At 43.7% G+C, this 19,844-nt stretch overlaps 1 protein-coding gene across 1 annotated transcript; it reads left to right on the top strand.

Annotated features, from left to right (window-relative positions):
• Nucleotides 1–632: 632 nt before the first annotated feature.
• On the top strand, nt 633–9,983 carry LOC137889351 (protein-glutamine gamma-glutamyltransferase 5-like). The gene is made up of 13 exons (XM_068733169.1): nt 633–702; nt 1,207–1,401; nt 1,914–2,150; nt 2,613–2,731; nt 2,844–2,972; nt 3,061–3,238; nt 4,191–4,317; nt 4,548–4,651; nt 4,806–5,057; nt 5,705–5,953; nt 6,025–6,185; nt 7,852–7,991; nt 9,501–9,983. The coding sequence occupies exons 1-13, from the start codon at nt 669–671 to the stop codon at nt 9,649–9,651; spliced, it is 2,076 nt and encodes a 691-aa protein (XP_068589270.1). The 5' UTR covers nt 633–668; the 3' UTR covers nt 9,652–9,983.
• Nucleotides 9,984–19,844: the final 9,861 nt, after the last annotated feature.

Genomic DNA, 19,844 nt, shown 5'->3' with positions numbered 1-19,844 from the left:
ACTAAGCTCTGCATGCCAACTGTTGCCCCACAGATCATTTTAAAAGGGCTCACAGTTAATTTTTAAAAAATACGCTACAATGTGGCTTGAGCATATGTTGTGAATAGATCTCTAACTCAACCTCTTGGCACAGAAACCAATATTTTACCATTACTGCCTAATGTTAAACTTACAGGTTTACGTCTTACGTTTGCATAGTCATCTTTTAAGTTGGCACTCTGGCCATGAACGGAAACCAATATACTGTCGGGCTTTGGCTTCTGCCTGTTTAAACGTTACAGATTTACCCAGAACATCACATTTGAAGTGGGCACGGTTGGACAACGAACACATTTTGGATGGATCGCCAACATCAGGTTAAGATCCGTGTTCATCCGAGTGTATGTGGATCCTAGGTGTCACTGGCCACATCTTTCCAGAGAAAGGTGTGAATGGCGTGTTTCCTGATAAATGGGTGTGGGCCAACTAAGCTCCGCATGCCAACTGTGGCCCCACAGGTTGTTTTGAAAGTTCTCACGGTTAAAGATTACTCTTTTTTTTAAATTGTCATACTATGGTAGATTTCCACAAGGGAAAAAAAAAAAAAAGGGACCGTGAGATGCTTATCAGTGGGAAGGTGGAGCCTTCTTGTCATACCTTCAGTCGCTGACAACTCCTGCTGTCAGACCATGGATTGCACTCAACAGACTAAACATATTCGGGGTGAGTTCACTCTGCAAATCATGCTTTACTTTAAGAGAAAGGCGTGTTGAACGCTTTTGAGTTTCCTTAAAATTGAATGAAGTTTCGTTTGATGTATTGATGCAATTTTTTTTACAAGATACATAAATGTATCATTTAAGATTTCTGACTTGGCAAGGCTCAAATTAATCGCATGCAAGCATTATTTAGTAAGTCAAATGGACATCTTTCTGACAGGATATTCTACCGAAGAATCTGTTTTTACTACTTTGTTGAAACAAGTGGTTGACTTCACAAGTATTTTAGTCACTGAGGTGCTAATACATTCACAAAGACAGGCTGTAAAGTGTGAGTGTAAATCATTTGTGACAGATGGTGAGGATGGTCTAGCAAAGGTATGTGACAGAGAGGCAGTGCAGTTTTTGAACAATGTGAAAAAACTATATCCGAAAATATAAAATATAAAAGTGTTTTTCCTCTGAAGATTAATTGGGTATTTGTAAAAAGTCTCTTTTTTCCCCACAGGCACTGCCAATAGCCAGTGCCAACTGAAGTTTGTCAACTTCGAGTCTGACGAGAACCACAATTCCCATGAGACAGAGGGGCTCAGCAAAAAGCACCTGGTGGTGCGGCGAGGGAAACCTTTCAAAGTGACTCTGATGTTTAGCAGCCAGACGTGGAACTCTCACAGGGAGAGCCTGGTCCTGGAGGTTTCGCTAGGTAACACAGTTCTTCTTCTACAAAAGAAAAGTTCCATTCATAAGCGTTGGAAAGCACCCTTGCTCAATCCAATACAGTCAGGGGTGTTGCTGCTACAGCCTCACTTGGTCTGCCGTGACCAGCAACATAGTGGCAAATCCTGCCTTATGTAAGCAAACATAACATAGGTGTGTCTTACCTGTGTAACTGGTCCTGAATCTGACTCCCAGCACTAGGGTTTGCGCTGACTGAATTCCAGTTAGTACAGCCGACTAACTGAAGGTCCATCTCCGAGCAGCTGCCCGCTCTCAGAGCAGCCGGGAGGACCAACCGAAAACAGGACTGGTTTTCTCGTTTCTGCCACTTTGGATTCAATCCAATAAGCAAACAATCGAACCAACGCGGATCCTGGATGGATGAGCTGAGGTTACCTACTCAAGACTTAGTATTTTGCTAGAGTAGCACGCTGAGAGGCAAGGTACATGAGAGCGTGCGTTTAAGTAAACCGCAAGTGTTGTCTTTTCCCCACGCAGGTAGTCAGTCAGAGAGGATCCCAGTCCAGTTCTCTGAAGAGCGATACGACCCCCACAGCTGGTCAGCCAAAATCTACCCAGGCGACGTGCATCCTCAGTCGGCCGGGATCCACATCTGCTCCCCCGTTCGATCCTCAGTGGCTCTGTATCGCCTTGTGGTGCACATAAAGGCCAGACAGAGCAGGAGGAGCTATAGGGTTGGAGCATTTGTGCTGCTCTGCAACCCTTGGCTGAAAGGTGGGTCCATGTGTTAATGCCATAGGCTGTATATAAGAAGTGGACGTATATGGAAGTGACCATATTTGGACTGTGGAGGAGTGATGTAGAGATGCTGCGTACGGCTCTGGAAGCAGTAACGACCTGTCAATCACAAGGTAGCCCCGCCCTAAAGCACACCCTGCTTTATAGTCTGTTTTAGCCTAAATGGAACCGTGATTTACTGAATGAGCATCATGCTGTATTGAAGAAGACTTGAAACTAGAAATTGAGATCATAAACTCATGTTAACAAGGTTTACTAAGGTAATAAATCAAGAGATTTTCTCATAGACTTCCATACAACCAGAGTTAAGACACGTTTGCATTGGCTTCACTTTTCAGAACCGGAGGGATGCAGCCTGATGAATGCTCCTCCCTGTTATTACCGCTGTTATTGCCTTGTTATAAAAAGTTAATGCACGCCCCTGCTATTGCCTTTCAGATGATCCAGTTTACATTCCACTGGATGTCCAAATACAAGAGTATATCAAGAGCGATTATGGGGTGGTGTACATGGGCACCCCCCATCTAAACATCAATAGGCCCTGGTCCTTTGGTCAGGTATGCAACGCTTGAAATGTCGCGAATGGATCATGCATAATCGCAGCATTTTTTTTTTTTTTGTTGTAGGTAAGCTGACAGCACGGCTATGTTTCTGTTTCCATGTGTGTAGTATGAGCCTGGGGTCCTGGAGGCGTGTCTGACGCTCCTGCAGGTCAGCCCACAGCACGTCAGGGACGGAAACAAAGACTACATTCACCGGTCAGACCCCGTCTACCTCAGCAGAGTGATATGCGCTATGGTGAGGGACAACACTCGCTGTATGTGCGATAAATATGTAAACGCTCTGAGAGAACGCTCAGTGATGTGTCCCCCCCCCCCGGTCCAAGGTGAACCGTAACGATGGCCTGGGGATTTTGGAGGGGAAGTGGCAGGACGGCTACAACGATGGGGTCAAGCCCACAGAGTGGAGCGGCAGCGCCGACATCCTGCACCGCTGGGTCTCGTCCAACAGGAGGCCCGTGCGCTATGGACAGTGCTGGGTCTTTGCATCTGTCCTCTGCACAGGTACTTTGAATAATTAGGACACAAAGGTGTATCCATGCAAAACTCACGGGTGACATTCAAGTGTTGCTGAGCTGTCTCCAATGCGGAGCAGTTGCCCCACACCTCATTGCCGTTGAATTGGCCCAGAATGCTGTCAAAGGTTTGAGGGATAAGCTAAAGCCGCCTAAACGTGTTTTAAACAATAGATTCTCGCATTGGTCTGTTATTTACCGGTTTCATCCCATTCAATATTTTCTCGTTCAGAAATCAGTTCAGTGTTAATTAGTTCCAAAAGGCAAAGGTTGGGGGATGGAGATGGACTGATTTTCCATTACTTGAGCTGGTCAGCGATTTGAATCCCTTGTGGAGCACGTCTGTGGGTCGTCTTTAACCCCCCCCCCCCCCATCTGTAATCATTTAAACCGCAATTACCTGCTGTTGTTCTGTGAAGTGGTTGTGTCCTCCTGTGATTAAATGGGAAAATTTCGCTGAGCAGCTGGCCCGCTGCAGCGCCTCGTTGGCGGTTCTCACTCTGACCATTAAATTAGAAGCAAAATATGATGACAGCAATTGCCCCAAAATCCCCCCGCTGGTCTTGGGGGGGGGAGGGCTTTTCCAGTATATCTTCGGGATCCTGAGGGTCTTTGTCCAAGTGGACTGCCCACACTGACGTGTCATTGCGGCAGAACGATTCTTGTTATGCATTATTTGCCTGATTATGTCTTTTGTTTGATACATGTCTTGCCAGCTGAATTTATACAGTGCGTGAATGTTAATAAATCGCATATTTTCTTTCATTAAAGGGACGGACGGTTCACTTAGATTCCGTAGGAACAAACATATTTTCACACTCACGTCTGTTGGTGTGTGTTAATAGATCTTTTACAATATCATCATCATACTTTTGCCAAACAGGCTGATTTTCTAAATCCTGGTCCATCTAGTGCTGAAGACTGAACTCTTTTCGTTGCAGTGATGAGAGTGTTGGGGATTCCCTCCAGGGTGGTGACAGTTTTCAACGCAGCCCATGGCAACCCGAAAATTCAAGAATATTACTCGAGCGCCGGGGAAAAGCTCGACCTGTCAAAGGACAGCATTTGGTTGGTGTCTCTCGCTCTCAAACCACAAACATACACATTGATCTTTCACCTGTTAAAAAGTCCCCTTAGTGTGTTTGCCTGTGATCATGTTATCCCCCTGTGCATTCGTGTGTGTGTGTGTGTGTGTGTGTGTGTGTGTGTGTGTGTGTGTGTGTGTGTGTGTGTGTGTGTGTGTGTGTGTGTGTGTGTGTAAATGTTTGTGCATCCATACCTGTGTGTCCTCTTCGCAGGAACTTCCATGTGTGGGTGGAGTGCTGGATGAGGAGGCCGGACCTCGGTGCGGAGTTTGACGGCTGGCAGGTGGTGGACCCGACCCCCCAGGGGAAGAGTGCAGGTGGGTCGCTGCGGGGGGGGGGGGGTTCAGAGGCTGTCATCTGGATAGTTTTTTACCTTGTCAGACGTACCTGATCAGAACTGAGCGTCACATGAATAAATCGAATGGTAACTAATTAGTATGTAACAATAAACGCAACACACCTTCTCCGCAGGGGTATACCGGTGTGGCCCTTGCCCGGTGGTCGCCATCCGGCGGTGCTGCCTCGGCGCCCCTTACGACGCGTCCTTCATCTATGCCTCTGTCGACGCCAACGTGGTAAAGCTGATCCTGCAAGGGGGGAAGGAGGTGGGCAGGGAGCTGGACACGGAGGGGGTGGGACAGCTGATATACACCAAGAGCATCGGCTCAGACGCGCCAGTGAATCTGACCGGGACTTATAAGAGCAAGAAGCAGAAGCAGCATGGTGTGTATTCGTATAACGAGTCAGCATGACGTCTCGTAGAGACAGTGGAAGGAGGCCGTTCTCAGTCTTTGTTCTCCACATGTGTGATAAAGTTTTTCTTTCAGGAAAGCAACCAGCAGGCGCTGTGCTGCACATGAAGAGTGAGTGGTCAGTAGTTGTGATAGAAGCGTCTTCGCCCTCCACCCTGTGGAGAACAAACGTTTTTTTATGCTAATAAGCAGCGAGCTTTGATACTGTTGCTTTTTGTTTAATGACAAAATCCCTCTCGTTCACACAGCAGCATATCAGTCCAGTCCATAGAAAAGAGAGGGTAAGCTTTCACTCTACTCGTACTGTTACAAAGGCCACAGGGCGCATTTGCTGTAGGTGTTTGCCACCGACATAAGCCCTGTTTCCATTCACAGATTTTCACCGCTTGTGCATTACATTAGAAAAGTTGTGTGGAAATGGCAAAATTCAACAAAACTTCCTCAAGCGTGCAAAATACGTTGTTACACTCCCGTTTTTTTTTTATAGTATTGACAATAGTCAATGTGCTAAATGGGCCATGGAGATTATGGAGCCCTTGCCGAGCTACTAAATATGTATTTGCTAATAAGCCTTAACATGCTTAGTTTATGTTTAGTTTATGCTTCCCTTCTTCGCAGGCTCTAAACGAACAACACAAGGCTCTACGTCTCCAGGAGGAATGTCACCCGGTTTGGAGGTGTCCCTAAGCATAGTTGGGGTGCCGTCAGTGGGTGAGAGCATCTCCATGTGTGTGACGGTCACAAACCAGTCGAGCAGCCCAAGGCTCCTGAGGGAGCACCTCAACGCTCAGATAAAGGACTTCAACAGCAACCCGGAGCAGAGCTTCTGGACAACACGGAAAGAAGTGCGCATACGGCCGGGCGAAGGTGAGGCGGCGCGTGCGGCCTCTGGCACCGCGTTTGATATGATTCCATTTACAATTTAAGGTTTTCTGCAGTTCTGAGGCTCCACCACACCATCCCTCCCTCCGAGTACGAGTCGGTCCTGGCAGGCGACGACATTGTGAACGTGGCGGTGGTGATCAACGACGTGAGGACGGAAGAACGGTTCCTGGCCACGCAGGAGTTCAACATAAGCTTGCCGCAGATAACCATAGAGGTACGGCAGCATCCAGCCTCCCAAATAAATGATGCGCTGTTGTCTTTTCTGTCCTCTGTATCGGTATCTTCCGTCTCCTGTCAGCCGTGCTCGATAAGGTGAAGTTATTCAAACGACAGAGCAAAGGCAGAAATTCATGTCGGAGAAGCATTTGGGCATCAATCACCTCTTTGCTTATCGGTTTGCTTTTCACACTCTCTAAATCGTATCATGATGTTTATATGACATCATATAAGATGCACAGAATTTGAAATATATGTCAGTATTTAATCAATTTGTGACTCAAATTTATGACATTGTAATCTCAGAATATTCAATTCAATAAATTCACAACTTCAATCTCAGAGAATTTTTTTTTTTTTCTCAGAAATTGACGACTTTTTAGTTTTTTCTTGGATTATTACCCTCCTTCTCTGTCTCCGTAATTTTAAAAAATTCATTTGTACCTACGATGGCGCTGACAAGCGGCCTCAGATATTTTCCTTAGGAGCACAATATTTAAATTCTACTTTAGATGGATGATGAGCAAAAATGGTCACGTGTTGCCGAGCTAATAACACATCTGGATCAAACTCAGCTGACTTGTGGTCAGTATTATTGATTTGTACTTCCATAACGAGTAATTGGCAATCAGCATCTCATGACAGATTCATACTTAGGTTGTGCGGCTTAAAATGAAAGTCAATTTACTCGAACACTCACAGATGTTATTGAAACAAGGTTTTTCTTGCGTGAAATGTGGTCAAAGACATTAGAATCCCCGATCAAAAGTCTTCTGCCAAGTCAAATACATGGGTTTTTATTTGGTGGCCTATCAATGCTTTGTTATTCCAAATATATATCATAGAAATATATTAGGATCAGTGTTTGTGGTGTTCAAAACACCACTGGTCTCCATTAAAGTCGAGTCATTTCCCCAGTTAGCAGAGCTTTAAGCTCTCATCAGTGCACTGGGCACCCCGTTGCACTGCATTGGCACTGGTGTAAGGATAAAAGGCATGGAGGATAAATATATTCTTATTCTTAATTGGGATCCCCATTAGCTTCCACAATGTATTTCTCAAGTCTTCCTTGAAAAAAAAAATTGAAATCTTTCTAATCCTGTTTTTGTTTCGGTGACTTTTTGAAAGAAAATCTGCTTTTGATCAGTCTGATGTTGATGTGGAGCACATTCCAGGCAGAAGAAGCTCCATAGATGACAGCTCTCATCATACAATTTGGGAAAAAAAATCACAAAATGACAAATGCCATTTTGCATGAAAATCAGACGACAACATTTGAATCTAGCCTCTACATTGAGCCATGGTAATCCATTCATATCGTGCGCACATCTGCATGGAATGTAAACCGTGAAAAACCTCTCTGCAGTCTGATTGGTTTTTTTTAGCAGAGCACCGGCCCCACTAGGTTCCTGTCGTCCAAAACAATAGTGTCCTCTCTCCGCTGAATGCTTTCTCATCCTGTGGAAACAAAAAAAACAAGAACTTCACATGAGGACAACGAAATACAGTCTGCGCTGATTTAAAACCGTCTTGCATACGTTTTCATTTGTATTCTAATGACCTCCACTCGGCACAATGTGGACCAAAGAGTATAAGTGTTGAGCGCCAGAGCTCTTTGTCATGTGACCAGGATTTAGTTGTCTGTAACTGTGGCCTCTCCACAGATTAAAGGCGGGGACAGCATCCAGATGAAGGAGCAGCACACAGCCCAGGTGTCCTTCATCAACACTTTCACCAAAACTCTGGATGGAGCCGTGCTGACTGTGGTTGGATCGGGCCTGTTACAGGGCAAACAGGAAGCCAGGTAGGTCTGCTTAAAGTTGGACCCTCAACAATAAAACAATAAATCATCTTCCTCAAGTGATACTGTCGCCAGGATGGCTCTGTGGGACAAAACAATACATAAAACAAATTGTGGAACGGTCACATTCCAGTGATGTTGTGCACATCTTTCCTTTGTCTGTGCCGCCTGGGAATGCTGTCGGCTATGTTTCCGCTGCCACACCGTAGCATTGTTGCAACCAAATGCGGTCGTTCGCGCAGTCCTGTCAGACACCGTCACCCTAGGCGGTTGATTTTACGAATATGTTCATGCATTGATCCTCTCTTCTGTGACATGCTCTGACATGTTTGTAACGTTCCTGTTTATTTAAGAGCAAATACATTCCACTGGACTCTCTGCACACGCGTCCTCAGATTGGGCTGCATGTTTAACTTTTCTGGACTCGTATTGAAGCACACTGGCTGGTTTGAGTTTGGTGAAGATCTCGGTTTCTTCTGTCATTAACCCTGAGGGACCCACATAGACCCATTTTGGTCTTTTTTTAGGGGGAACAGGGGATCTTTACGGGATATAGATATATGCCACATGAGATATCGATAGCGATACCTGGGCCGATACTGAGTACCGATCTGATAGCAGTGTTGAACGAATAATTCTGTTCAGTGCTAAATGGCCTTGAAGTTTATTTAAATGTAACAAAACAACAACAACTCCGTATCAGACAAGAATCACCTCATAGTCAAAGAATGGAAAGCACTCTTCTATTAAAACAATTGTAGCATTAAGCATTTTTCATTTCATTTGATGCAACTTTTGTCCCTTTGTGGTGTGACTTATTCCCCTGTTTCCTTCCTTTGCCTCTTTAATTGCTTTAACTAGACAAACTTTATCTACGGCAGTTTTAAAAGTTCAAAACCCATCTTTTACGTCGGTCCCCTGGAGTCACGGTGGCTTTTTATCGCCACGGACAAACGTTTCACCCCGGAGAGGAATAAGCTCGCTAATTAGAGAAAAGATTCAGCAGAAGCATCTAGTTACTGTAAGAGGTAATACATCACCGTGCTAAATACTGGAACAATAAATCGGCTTTGGCATTTGCTTTTTTTTTTTTTTTTTGGCTTGAGAAAGGGCAGAACGTTAGTTCTGGGTGCCAGAAAGATCTCTGCACCCAGCAAGGGATTCGTTGAATAATTGATAGTATTAATTAACACTCATCGCCCACACACACACACACACACACACACACACACACACACACACACACACACACACACACACACACACACACACAGATATATTATGATTGTTTGTGCTGTGGAGCATCAAATATCTCGCCAATTGCTCCTTTTAATTATTGTTCCAATATTATTACCGACTCCAAAAAAAAAAAAAGGATCTCCAGACTGTTTAGTGGCTGTTCTCCATGTGGGTCTTTGTGAGAGCTGAAATGTGGAAAGATTAAGAAAGATTTTCTTTTCTCTCTCTCACTCACTCACTCACTCACTCACTCACTCACTCACTCCCTCCCAGACTGGTTCTCCTGCAGCCAGGCCAGAAGATAGAGAAGACGGTGACCATCATGGCCTCTTCGGCCGGCACTAAACTGCTCATGGCCACTTTGTCACACGGCAACCGAGTCGTTTCCAGGAGCTTCCACAAAGTCTCCGTCACGGCTGCTTGAGTCCATCCTCCCAAAATGCACCAACAACAAGGAATTGATTTATTTGCACTGACATGCAAAAAGTATTGTATGTGTTTTTTTTGTATTTACAATGCCTCTCTAGTGTCTTCAGTATTTATTTACTGTCTGAAGACATTGTACAGGCAGCGTTTCCATTATATTGTTTCACATATTTTGTCAAATGATTTTGACATGGATTCCCCCTTTACATTGCTGCATTGCAGCAACTCAATTACACCACTAGGTGGCAGCATTGGCGTTTCCACTTGTGCATCTGTTTCCTCGCTCACTGTTGAACTGTTGAAACCAATAAAAATAATTCTGTTTGTATACTTGAATGTTTCTTTCTGTGGTTCTTTTCGTCACTTTTTGTTTGGCACTGCCTGGCTCCTGAGATCATAATCTGGATTATATGACGTATGATTGTATTCAGGCTCAATATAAAAAATAATAAAAGTTCAGCTTTTCTTCTCATGCAGTGGCGAAACTAAGTGTGCATGATCCTTTTTGCCCATTGTTTTTCTCTGCACAATTTTCTCTGCACACCACTCGCTTTGTGCATTGTAGACGCCAAGAAACCGATCTTCTGTAATTTGTCAAATGAGCTTGACGGAAAAAAAACTATGCTAAAATAGACAAGTTACGGCTGTGAAGGTTAGAAATGGAGAGAATCAACTCAAATTTGATTAATTTATAGTTGTTGTTGTGAGACCTATTTCTGAATTTATAAACACAAATACTTCTGATTTGAAGTCTCTGTAAACTCGATGAAACGTGACCAGAATATTAAGAGAAATCCCAGCATGCACTGTGAGTTGAAACTCTCCAGAGACCCCTCTGTTTCGTAGTCTAAATCAAACATACATGGAAACGTGTTGTTCCTTTAATAACTTAACTTATTCTTTTTACAGTTTGAACCAGCTTAAAATGTTTTTTTAAAGTGCAAAAGCATTTTCTAATATGAGGGAAGCTGAATTTTTATTAGAACATTTTTACAATAATATTTTTGCACCGTTGTCCGTAGAAAACAGGAATCAAACAGCGGCCTCCCGTCATTTAAGGACTTGTCTCAAGTCAAGTTTGTTAAATCACTTGGTTTAATGATTTGTCTTATGTTAAGTTAACTCAGTTTGTTAAGGCAGCGGGGAAAGTTTTCCTTTTACTTGGACCAGCTTAAAATATGTGCTGAAGCGTTTCTAATATGAGGCATGCTTCATTTTTATTATGACACTTTTCCACACTAACTGCTGTGTCTTGCCTGGCGTTCAAACCATGAACAGCCATTTTGGCGCCAGTGACGCACCGAGAGAGGAGCCACTTTACTGTGGCAGTCCAAGTCATTCCGTCAGATAGCCTCTAAAACTATACTGAGTGAGCTCGGACAAGGGCACTTTACTGCACGCCCTGCACTTTCCCCAGTCAATATAATGGGCTTATAAATGGAACGATATAGACGACCTCAGCTCTGTATTTGGGCATTTAATCTCGGGTAGCTCTGAGAGGTTCAGAGATTCTTTACACAGGGACACTTTGTGTGTCTGTGGGGATGGAGCTTCTAGGCGAGGACCGTTTTTGACCTAAAGGATTCCAGGCTGACGTGCTAACACACAGCTTGTGATCTCACCTCGGTGTCAGGGAGATTGAAGCCGAGGCGTTGGCAGACGGAGACGATAATCAGACTCCACGCTTGCTGATTTTCAGACAAATTAAACGTCAGGGGAAAGCAGCGAGCGGGACCGCTGGGCTGCTTTGAAAAGCTGAGGCTATCATAAATTATTAATGGCTCCCCGTCACGGCCTCCCTCTCTTCATCCACTCGCTCTTTCAACCATCCTGCTCTTCATCCATCCCTCCCTTCCTCTGTCATTTCTCCCTTCCTTCCTCCTCTGTGCCAATCACCTCCTCTTTTCGTCCCTCCTTCCTCCCCTCCCTTGTCTTCAGTCCTTATCTGTCTTCCCTTCCCTCCGTACTCCCCCCTCCTCTCTGCCTTCTTTTTGACTTCACTGATTTCCATCCCTCCCATCCAGCTGCTCTTCATTACCTCTACCCTCCTTTATCTTGATTACTTTTTCCTCTTCCGCATATCCCTCCTTCCTTTTCATCATTTTACTTCCCTCCCTCTTTTCATCCCTTCCTCCTTCTCTTTAACCCTTCTTGCTTCCTTTTTTCTCACTGTTTCTCTCCCCTGCTTTAATTTACCGCAGTTCCCATATTGTCGTCCCTCCTCCGTTTTGTCGTTCCTTGTGTGAAACCTCTCCTGTCGGTATCTAAGTTAGCTAGCAAACCTTTTCACTGATTGTGCTGGAGCTAGCTGTCCAAAACCAAAGCTGTCGCTTATCATTTATTCTCCTAAAACGAGTCTGCAATGTTAGAAATGGATTAAAAGTCGACACTTTTCGGTGTCTTGATCTGAAACGGATCTCGATGTGGCAGGTAAAACAAACCAACAGCTTTGCACTGAGCAGAACAGCAGTCGTTGCTTCCGGGTAAGTAATCCGTCAAGTCGCATCACTGCTGTGGAAAGTCAGTATTACATTACACTGCGCACAGTGCTGCTAATCTACTCCTACCTCCGCCTCGCTGAGAAGCAGAAGCCCGGGATGCTCGAGTTTGTGAACTTCCCGCAGCAAGTCGAACAAGAGAGGGAGCGGTGGGGGAGCAGATTGATAGATAGGCGTTTGATGGATTCCGGCGAACAGATGGAACAGCTGGAAAACCCTGAAGTGGCCGTCCATCCTCAAACTTGTGTGAGCAAACTGAGACAGGGTTTGTAATGAGCCTATTCACCAGATTTAGAGCTGGAGCTTCAGCCTGTAATGGTTCAAATGAACACCCCCCCCCACACACACACACACACACACACACACACACACACACAAAAAAGATGAATTCCATATTCTACGTGGGCAAAATGGATGGAGTCCAAATGTTATTTGAAAGTACACACCGCCTCATTACAGCCGGTAAAATATAAGCGATTTCTAGACAAAAGGTTCCGAGCTATCGCATAGACGAGGAGATCATTTTACACAGTGCTGAAATGGTCTATAACTGCTTGTAATGTTCTCTGTCTTTCACTTTCATTCACACACACACTCACTCACACACACACACACACACACACACACACACACACACACACACACACACACACACACACAAGCATGCACGTCGACCAGCAACCCCAGCAAGCTGCAATAAAGGTGGCGCCGATAATTATGATAATGAATCTAGCTCGGGTCCGCCGTCTATTTTCACCTGGTAATGAGTTTGTCCCAAAGGTCACTGCTGTAATAGCTCATTAGCAGCACTGGCTAATGCTGCTCTCTGATGTAGCCCACAATTGCCGGAGGTGCATCGGTCAGCCGGGTGCTATTTGTTTGCTGTAGTTGGCTGGTCGACTGGTCGACTGACTCGTTCACCGTCGGTCGGTGTGGGGTTCAGTATTTCAGTGAGATGCAACGAGGCCGCGTGAGTTTGTGTGTGTAGTTCCATTTGTTGTCCTGTGAATGAATGTGTGCGTGTGTGTTTGGCGGCGAGATGTCACCTGGCCTGTTATGGCCTACATCTTGCGTGTAAGTGTGTATGTTCATGTGTGCATGAGAGACACATAATAATAGTTTAACACAACACCACAGTAGTAGGAACACTAATGGGTCAGGCTAACAACCACGGTACACACGGCTTGAGCGGAGGCACCATACCAACACACACAGCTCGTACGCTGATACTCGGACCACCGGGGCTTGACTGTCTGGATCTTCCAGCCTCTCGACCACCGTGGCACTAATCGGCGATTGAGCCCAGCCGCTGGGCCGGGAGAAGGGCGGCACCTGAATGGAGACTGAGGGTGGGATAGAGAGAGAGAGAGAGAGAGAGAGAGAGAGAGAGAGCAGAGAGAAAACAACACGGCACGTAAACAGTGTTGTGAAAAGCATGAATCACTCTTAAACTGACAGTGTTCACCTGTAACAGACTGAGCCTGCCAACATGAGCGCTGCTCTTGAAATTTAGCCAGCAAGCTTATTTGCGAGCAACTAGCTAGCTAATGCTAACAAAAAGAAATTGGCACATTTTTGAAAAGTAAAAGATATAATATGCACACACACACACACACACACACACACACACACACACACACACACACACACAATGTTGTTGAAAAGCCGATGATTTTCATAATTGAAAACTAAATTTTTACTAACGAGTATAAAGAGTGTAAAAGTCTACAATGTCCCACGTGAAACCAAACGTATATGTTGAGTCATTTACATTACGACCTTGAACAAGTAGCTCTGTTGCCAAAACCTAACCGATTGTTTCACAACTACCCACGTGGCATTGTGTGTTTCTGCAAGCGTGACATGCGGCTGATATGGCAACCTATTTTTGGTTAAAAAACGTCAACATTCACCGTGTCCTGTGTTTTTCGCAGAAACTTGCAATGCCAACATTTTTTCTGAGGACTCGGTTGCAGACAACAACATTTCAGAAGACAAAGCAAAAAAAACAACTTAATCACTTCAGGGCCGTATCGTAATTTTGGCCTTTTCCTGTCTCCTGTGTGTAAGTGTGTATATTCATGAGTGCATGAGTAAGAATGTGTGCAGATAGATGTCCCAGGTCACTGCATTTTCCCTCAGACAAAGTCTTGCTATTGCTGCCAATAGGGCATCCTAATATAAATGAATTGGCCCCAGCAGGTTCTTGCACAGACACTTGGCAGCCAACCGATATCACATTTTCTCTCTAATGCAGGCCTTATTTTTCAGCCTGGGACCCATATGACAAATTCATCCTCATTCTACCGCTAATTTTGCCATAGAAGCCAGGTCATTTTGAGTTTTATAGTTCTGGCCTTTTAAATGAATCATAGATTTACTGTTGCTGGATGCCTCACATGTCAGTAATTCACAATCAGTTTGTTCATTAGTACATTAATAAGAGTAAATCTGATGGATGAACATTTTATGTGGAGAGTCTACTAGGTCCACGGCCCCCTTTTTCTTGATAGGATCATTTCCAGCCTCCTTCTTGTCACGCATGGACAGCAGAATGACCACTTACGCCGTAACATAAGACACCATGCACCTGCTTCTGGCCAATTCCAAACAGACTTGAACTTGGAGCTTTTAACTTTGCACCAACAGCAGAACATTGTTAAAGATAAATATTGTATATTTTATATTTGTTTCCAGTGAGATATTAATGACTTATTATAGTGACTTTGTTGTTGTAAACATAACTGTTGCTGCTTTAGAAACAATATTTAGATTTATTTTAAATATAAATTCTAATGCTGTTCCGAATGTATTTGTTTTTTAAATTCTAATTATGTTTTTAAAAGCAATTATTTGGTCATGGAGAAAAGCAGAGTATTGATAAGATTGGCTCCTAGTTGTACTAAAATCCTAAAGATAACTTTCCTTTACCTGTAGGCCACCGTAGTTCTCCAACACGCTTGAAAAGGGAGGGGGAAGCAGAGGGGTATTTAGGTGGTTGCAATCTGCAATGCACCACGAGATGCCACTAATTCTTACACACTGGGTCATTAAATAAAATAATAAGTTAGACAAATACGGTACGATGCAAAGCAAAGCAGACGGAAACAAAGCAGTTCACTTACCAAAGCTGCTGTTCACTTAAAGACAAAGTCCATCCTCCTTTCTTTGTTAACAAAGAGTTTAATACCGTGGTTGTACAGAACATCGGTTCAGTTCAGTTCCAGCCAGAGGTCCTCCTCCGAACGTGTTCGTTGAGTTGTAGAGACACTCGGGTCTCAGCAAAGGTTTTCAAAAGCACCATAACTTGTGAGTGTCCTGTTGTGCTATGGTGTGGTGTAGCTGCCTTGGTTAGCTTAGCGTAGCTCCAAACAGCTCCAAACACCAAGAAGTTGCAAATAAAACGCATTCTTAGCCAGAAATACTTTGTACAAATCCTTTTCCATGCTGGGTCAGGGCTGCTAGCTGTGGGGGTTGACTGACCCTTAGATACAATGTCCAGCTTTTCCTGAAATGTCCTTCTTGAGAAATTCGTTTCTCCTCCTTCAGCCATTGAGTGTTAAAAAAAAACAAAGCTAGGAAGAAAAAAAAAAAAATCTACACCAAGCAAAATGCTGAAAATGTCATAACTTCTTACATATCTTTCAACTTGAGCTGTTAGTACTAATACTAATTTCTGCTAGCTGCTTCAGCTTCAAAACAGTCACGCTAGCCCACTGACCAATCATGGCGCACATTAATGCTGAGCCAGCTGCACGTTAATGCTGACGTACTCGTAGGCCAGCTAGAATACTCTGGCACGTCAAAGAATACGCCCAACATGTCAAACTAAAGATCTGATTGGTTGAACACTATGACAAGCAACAATATCGTCCCCGTTTACTTTAATCTGCAAAGGGATTCACTTGTGAGTCTGAAGGCCTCGGGCCTCTCTTCTTACCTAGAGACAGCGTAGAGGTGAAATCTGATTGGATAAGAGCTCTACTTAAAACAAGCTGTGCTGGAAGCAGCGCTGCAGGCTGCAAGCAGAGCAACAGAGGACGACAGTGGCTGTGCAATGAGAAAATAAGCTAATGGAAAAAATATTTTTATAAATTATAATACATGTTGTGTATTTATGAAAAAAATTGAATTATATAGTAGCTATAACTTTGTGATTCTGTTTAGGCCAGCAGAGAAGGCTTTGCTGGCCCTGACGGCCCACCGCTGCATTTGGGCAAATGAGACCTTCGTTCTTCCTGTGTTTACTTTCATGCCCCAATGAGCTGAGTGAACATTCGCTCATCGCTTTGAGTGATGCATTTTGGTTTACTTAAATTTTTTTCTTTGTGAAAAGGAACTGAACTTAGGTCAAAACAATTCAACAGCAAACAAATTTGAAATTTGAAAACACCCTTTGGGGATTGCAAAAATATGTAAAACATAATTGTTTTTACCATACCCATTTTAAAAAGGCAAAGCTTTTATGAAAAGACTGCAGGTTAAGAGTGTTTTTTTTTTCATAATGTCAATCTGTAGGCAAAACAGCAATGTTTTTATGAAAATGTGGACTATTATTTATTTCAAAGGGAGCATGATTTGCAAACGTGTGAATGTGAGGTCCTACAGAGGAGTGTCTAGCTGTCTCCTGGGCTCAAAAGCATTTGAAGAAAGAAAGAGAGGAAAAAAATAGTCCCCATAAAAGATAGTGCCCATAAAAGTCAGGGAAATTGGATTGCAGTCAGCCATTTTGCAACCAGAGTATGTGTCACGGTTTAACGAGTCAGTCAGCCATTTTGGCTTCTGGAAACATGACTTAATCAGTCAATTAAAGTGGCGCTTGATTAATATGACTGGACTGGGAGGAACCTCAGCCAAGAGAGAAATGGGCCGGTGAATGAATAATCACCACCGGAGTGCTGGAGCGCTGCTGCGTGAGTTATAATCATCAAAGATTAAAGGGGAAATAAACTCCGGTTTTTAAATATGGCCCTGGCTCTCAGCTCCCGAGTATGATGATCCATGGGCAATCTTTCTGAATGACTGGAGAAGGATAAAAGTTCAAAGACAGTTATTTGCCAATTGAACAATAAGGATACCTCTGGGGGCTATAAGGAATAGAGTAATGAATTTAAGTACAGGCTATAAATCTAAACTCTCTCCTTCTTTACTTTTCAAAATCTTAAGATGCTAGAATTCTACATTTTAATAATCAATATTTTATGAGACAGAGTAATTCTTTCAGCTCCCTTTTGGCCACCTGTGAACCACGATACTGTATAACATCATTGAGCTGCTGCTTTGGAAGGTGCTGTGAGACTATCAAAGCTGGTCAATAGCTAAAGCCTGTTGCTATTGCCTAATGCTATTTGTTTAGTCATGCAGTTGGCAATATGAAAAGTGCTTTCTGACACATTAAAATGGTAAAATCACAAACCTCATTTCTTCTTACATACTTCAGAATCAGAATCAACTTTATTGGCCATGTACTCTTACGCATACAAGGAATTTGACTTTTCGTTGCTTTCTACGTACACAGAATTTACAATAAACAGGAAAGATGTAAGCATAAACATTCAACGACTATGTACAATATAAATATATATTCAAAAAGTGTATATATACTGTATATATGAACATAACCCTATACAACAATGCAACAACAGTGTCAATGGAATTAAGGTAATAGTGCAAACAGAGGTAGTAGTGCAGTATGACTGATTAATTGTTCATCAGAGTGGAAAGAAGCTGTTCCTGTGTCTGGTGGTTTTGGCGTACAGTACTCTGTAGCGCCTACCGGAGGGGAGGAGCTTGTGTGTGACGGGTCTGCGGTGATCTTTCCTGCCTGTTTCCTGACTCTGGAGGTGTACAAGTCCAGGATGGAGGGCAGGCTGGAACCAATGATTCTCTCTGCAGACCTGACAATCCGTTGCAGTCTGATTCTGTCCTGTTTGGTGGCCGATCCAAACCACACAGTGATAGAGGAGCAGAGAACAGACTGGATGATGGTGGAGTAGAACAGGATCAGCAGCTCCTGAGGCAGGTTGTACTTCCTGAGCTGGCGCAGGAAGTGGACGTGTAGCTGGGCCAATTCAAAGTCTATGTACGTGAGAGAGGTGTAGCATGAATGGCGTATTGTCTGGTCCTGCAAACGAGAGCTTCTCTCTCAGTCAAGCTTTCCTGAATAATTAAAGGTTAAAGTAAAAAAAAAAAAAAAAAGCTCCATGTCGGTAACCTCTCTTTTCAAAACAGCTTTCCATCCCATAAGACACAGAGCAACTTTTGCACATGCACACAGTCTGTTTTATCTGCTCTGTTGATTTTGTACCAAATCTATTTGATCCATTTGTTTGTTTAGTTGTTGTAACCTGAATTTAAAAGCCCAACCAAAAAAAAAAAGAGGCTGCAAATTAGCTTCAACTAGACAATATACATCTGTGCATTACATCATCTTGGTTTATATTGAGATTATGTAAACTCAGGAGAGGTAATTGGGATTTTCTTTTGGTATAATTAAATTAAATTTGTGTTTGGTGTTTGCCTTTAGCTTTGTGATTGTCGAGAATGCCGTGGTGGTGCTTGGTAAGCAGACAAAAAGGAAACCGTGGACCACCACACAGGTGTTTTTGGACCTCTCCTCAGGACATGTGCAGATTGTGTTTGATTGACATCTTCCCTCACTGTGTTGCTGCCTAATCAGGACAACTGAAGACACCTGTGTGGCTGAGAGGAGGATTTTAAATTTGTGCGACTTTGTAGAAAACAGTCATGTCTAAGCTGGAAGGAAGCTAGTTCCTGTCAATGTCTACACACAGAGAGAACCTATCGTACCTGATCACTGATTTTTTACTACATTTCTTGATGACTAAGGAGGATTCCTGCAGAATGGGTCCTGTTTCCATGTAAGACAACTCACTCTCTTACCTTTCTTCTGCTTTCTTTCTATCACCACTTTATCTGCTGAGCTTATTTAATAATACCAGGACTCATGGATAAAGGTTCAGCTTTATTATCATTATAATCAAGGATTGCAGCTGTAGCCCCCTCAAAGCTCCGCACACAGAACAAATCTAAACAATTGGCAATAAGTAGTAGTAAGAATAGTTCCAAGTAAAATTCACAGATGCATTGCAACGTGTAAAGTTGAGGTTTATGAGAGGAGTCATTTATTTATGGTGGTGTGCAGAGGATGTCGCTTAAAGCCTAAGGAAAGAAGCTTCTCTGAAGTCTGGTTTGGCAGCTGATACTTCTGTATCTCTTGCCAGACAGCAGCAGGGTGAAAAAGCTGTCGCTGGGGTGGCTGTTGTCTGTTAGGATCGCTTGATCTCTGCGCAGGTGCCTCTCGTCACCAATGATGGGTACCAACGGCTCTGGCGTTCAGAGTGGAGGATGTGACTGACTGGGGTATCCGGTTAGGTGTGGTACCCAAGCCAAGAATGGTAACCGGGCCAAGCAGTGTCTTTGGGGTGATTGCGTTGAATGCTGAGCTGAATCAACATGCAGCATTCTGATGTGTGAAGACTGCAGAGGAGGGCTGTGATTAGATGGCATCCTCTGTGGATCCGCTGGCGAGGGTCCGGGCTGGTTGGGGATGTTGTTTTTAAGATGTGCTGGCGAACCACTTTCTCAAAGCATGGGTGAAAGGTCATGTCATTCAGACTACACACAGAGATGATAACTGCTGTAGGAACACTCTCCTGAGACAGTGTTCCTA

This window comes from Cebidichthys violaceus, unplaced genomic scaffold, assembly GCF_023349555.1.
Source record: "Cebidichthys violaceus isolate CVI_PGR_0920_01 unplaced genomic scaffold, fCebVio1.0.p SCAF_6, whole genome shotgun sequence".
NCBI classification, from domain to species: Eukaryota; Metazoa; Chordata; class Actinopteri; order Perciformes; family Stichaeidae; genus Cebidichthys; species Cebidichthys violaceus.
The sequence above is the reverse complement of the archived record's forward strand: the minus strand, read 5'-3'. Positions and strand labels throughout refer to the sequence as shown.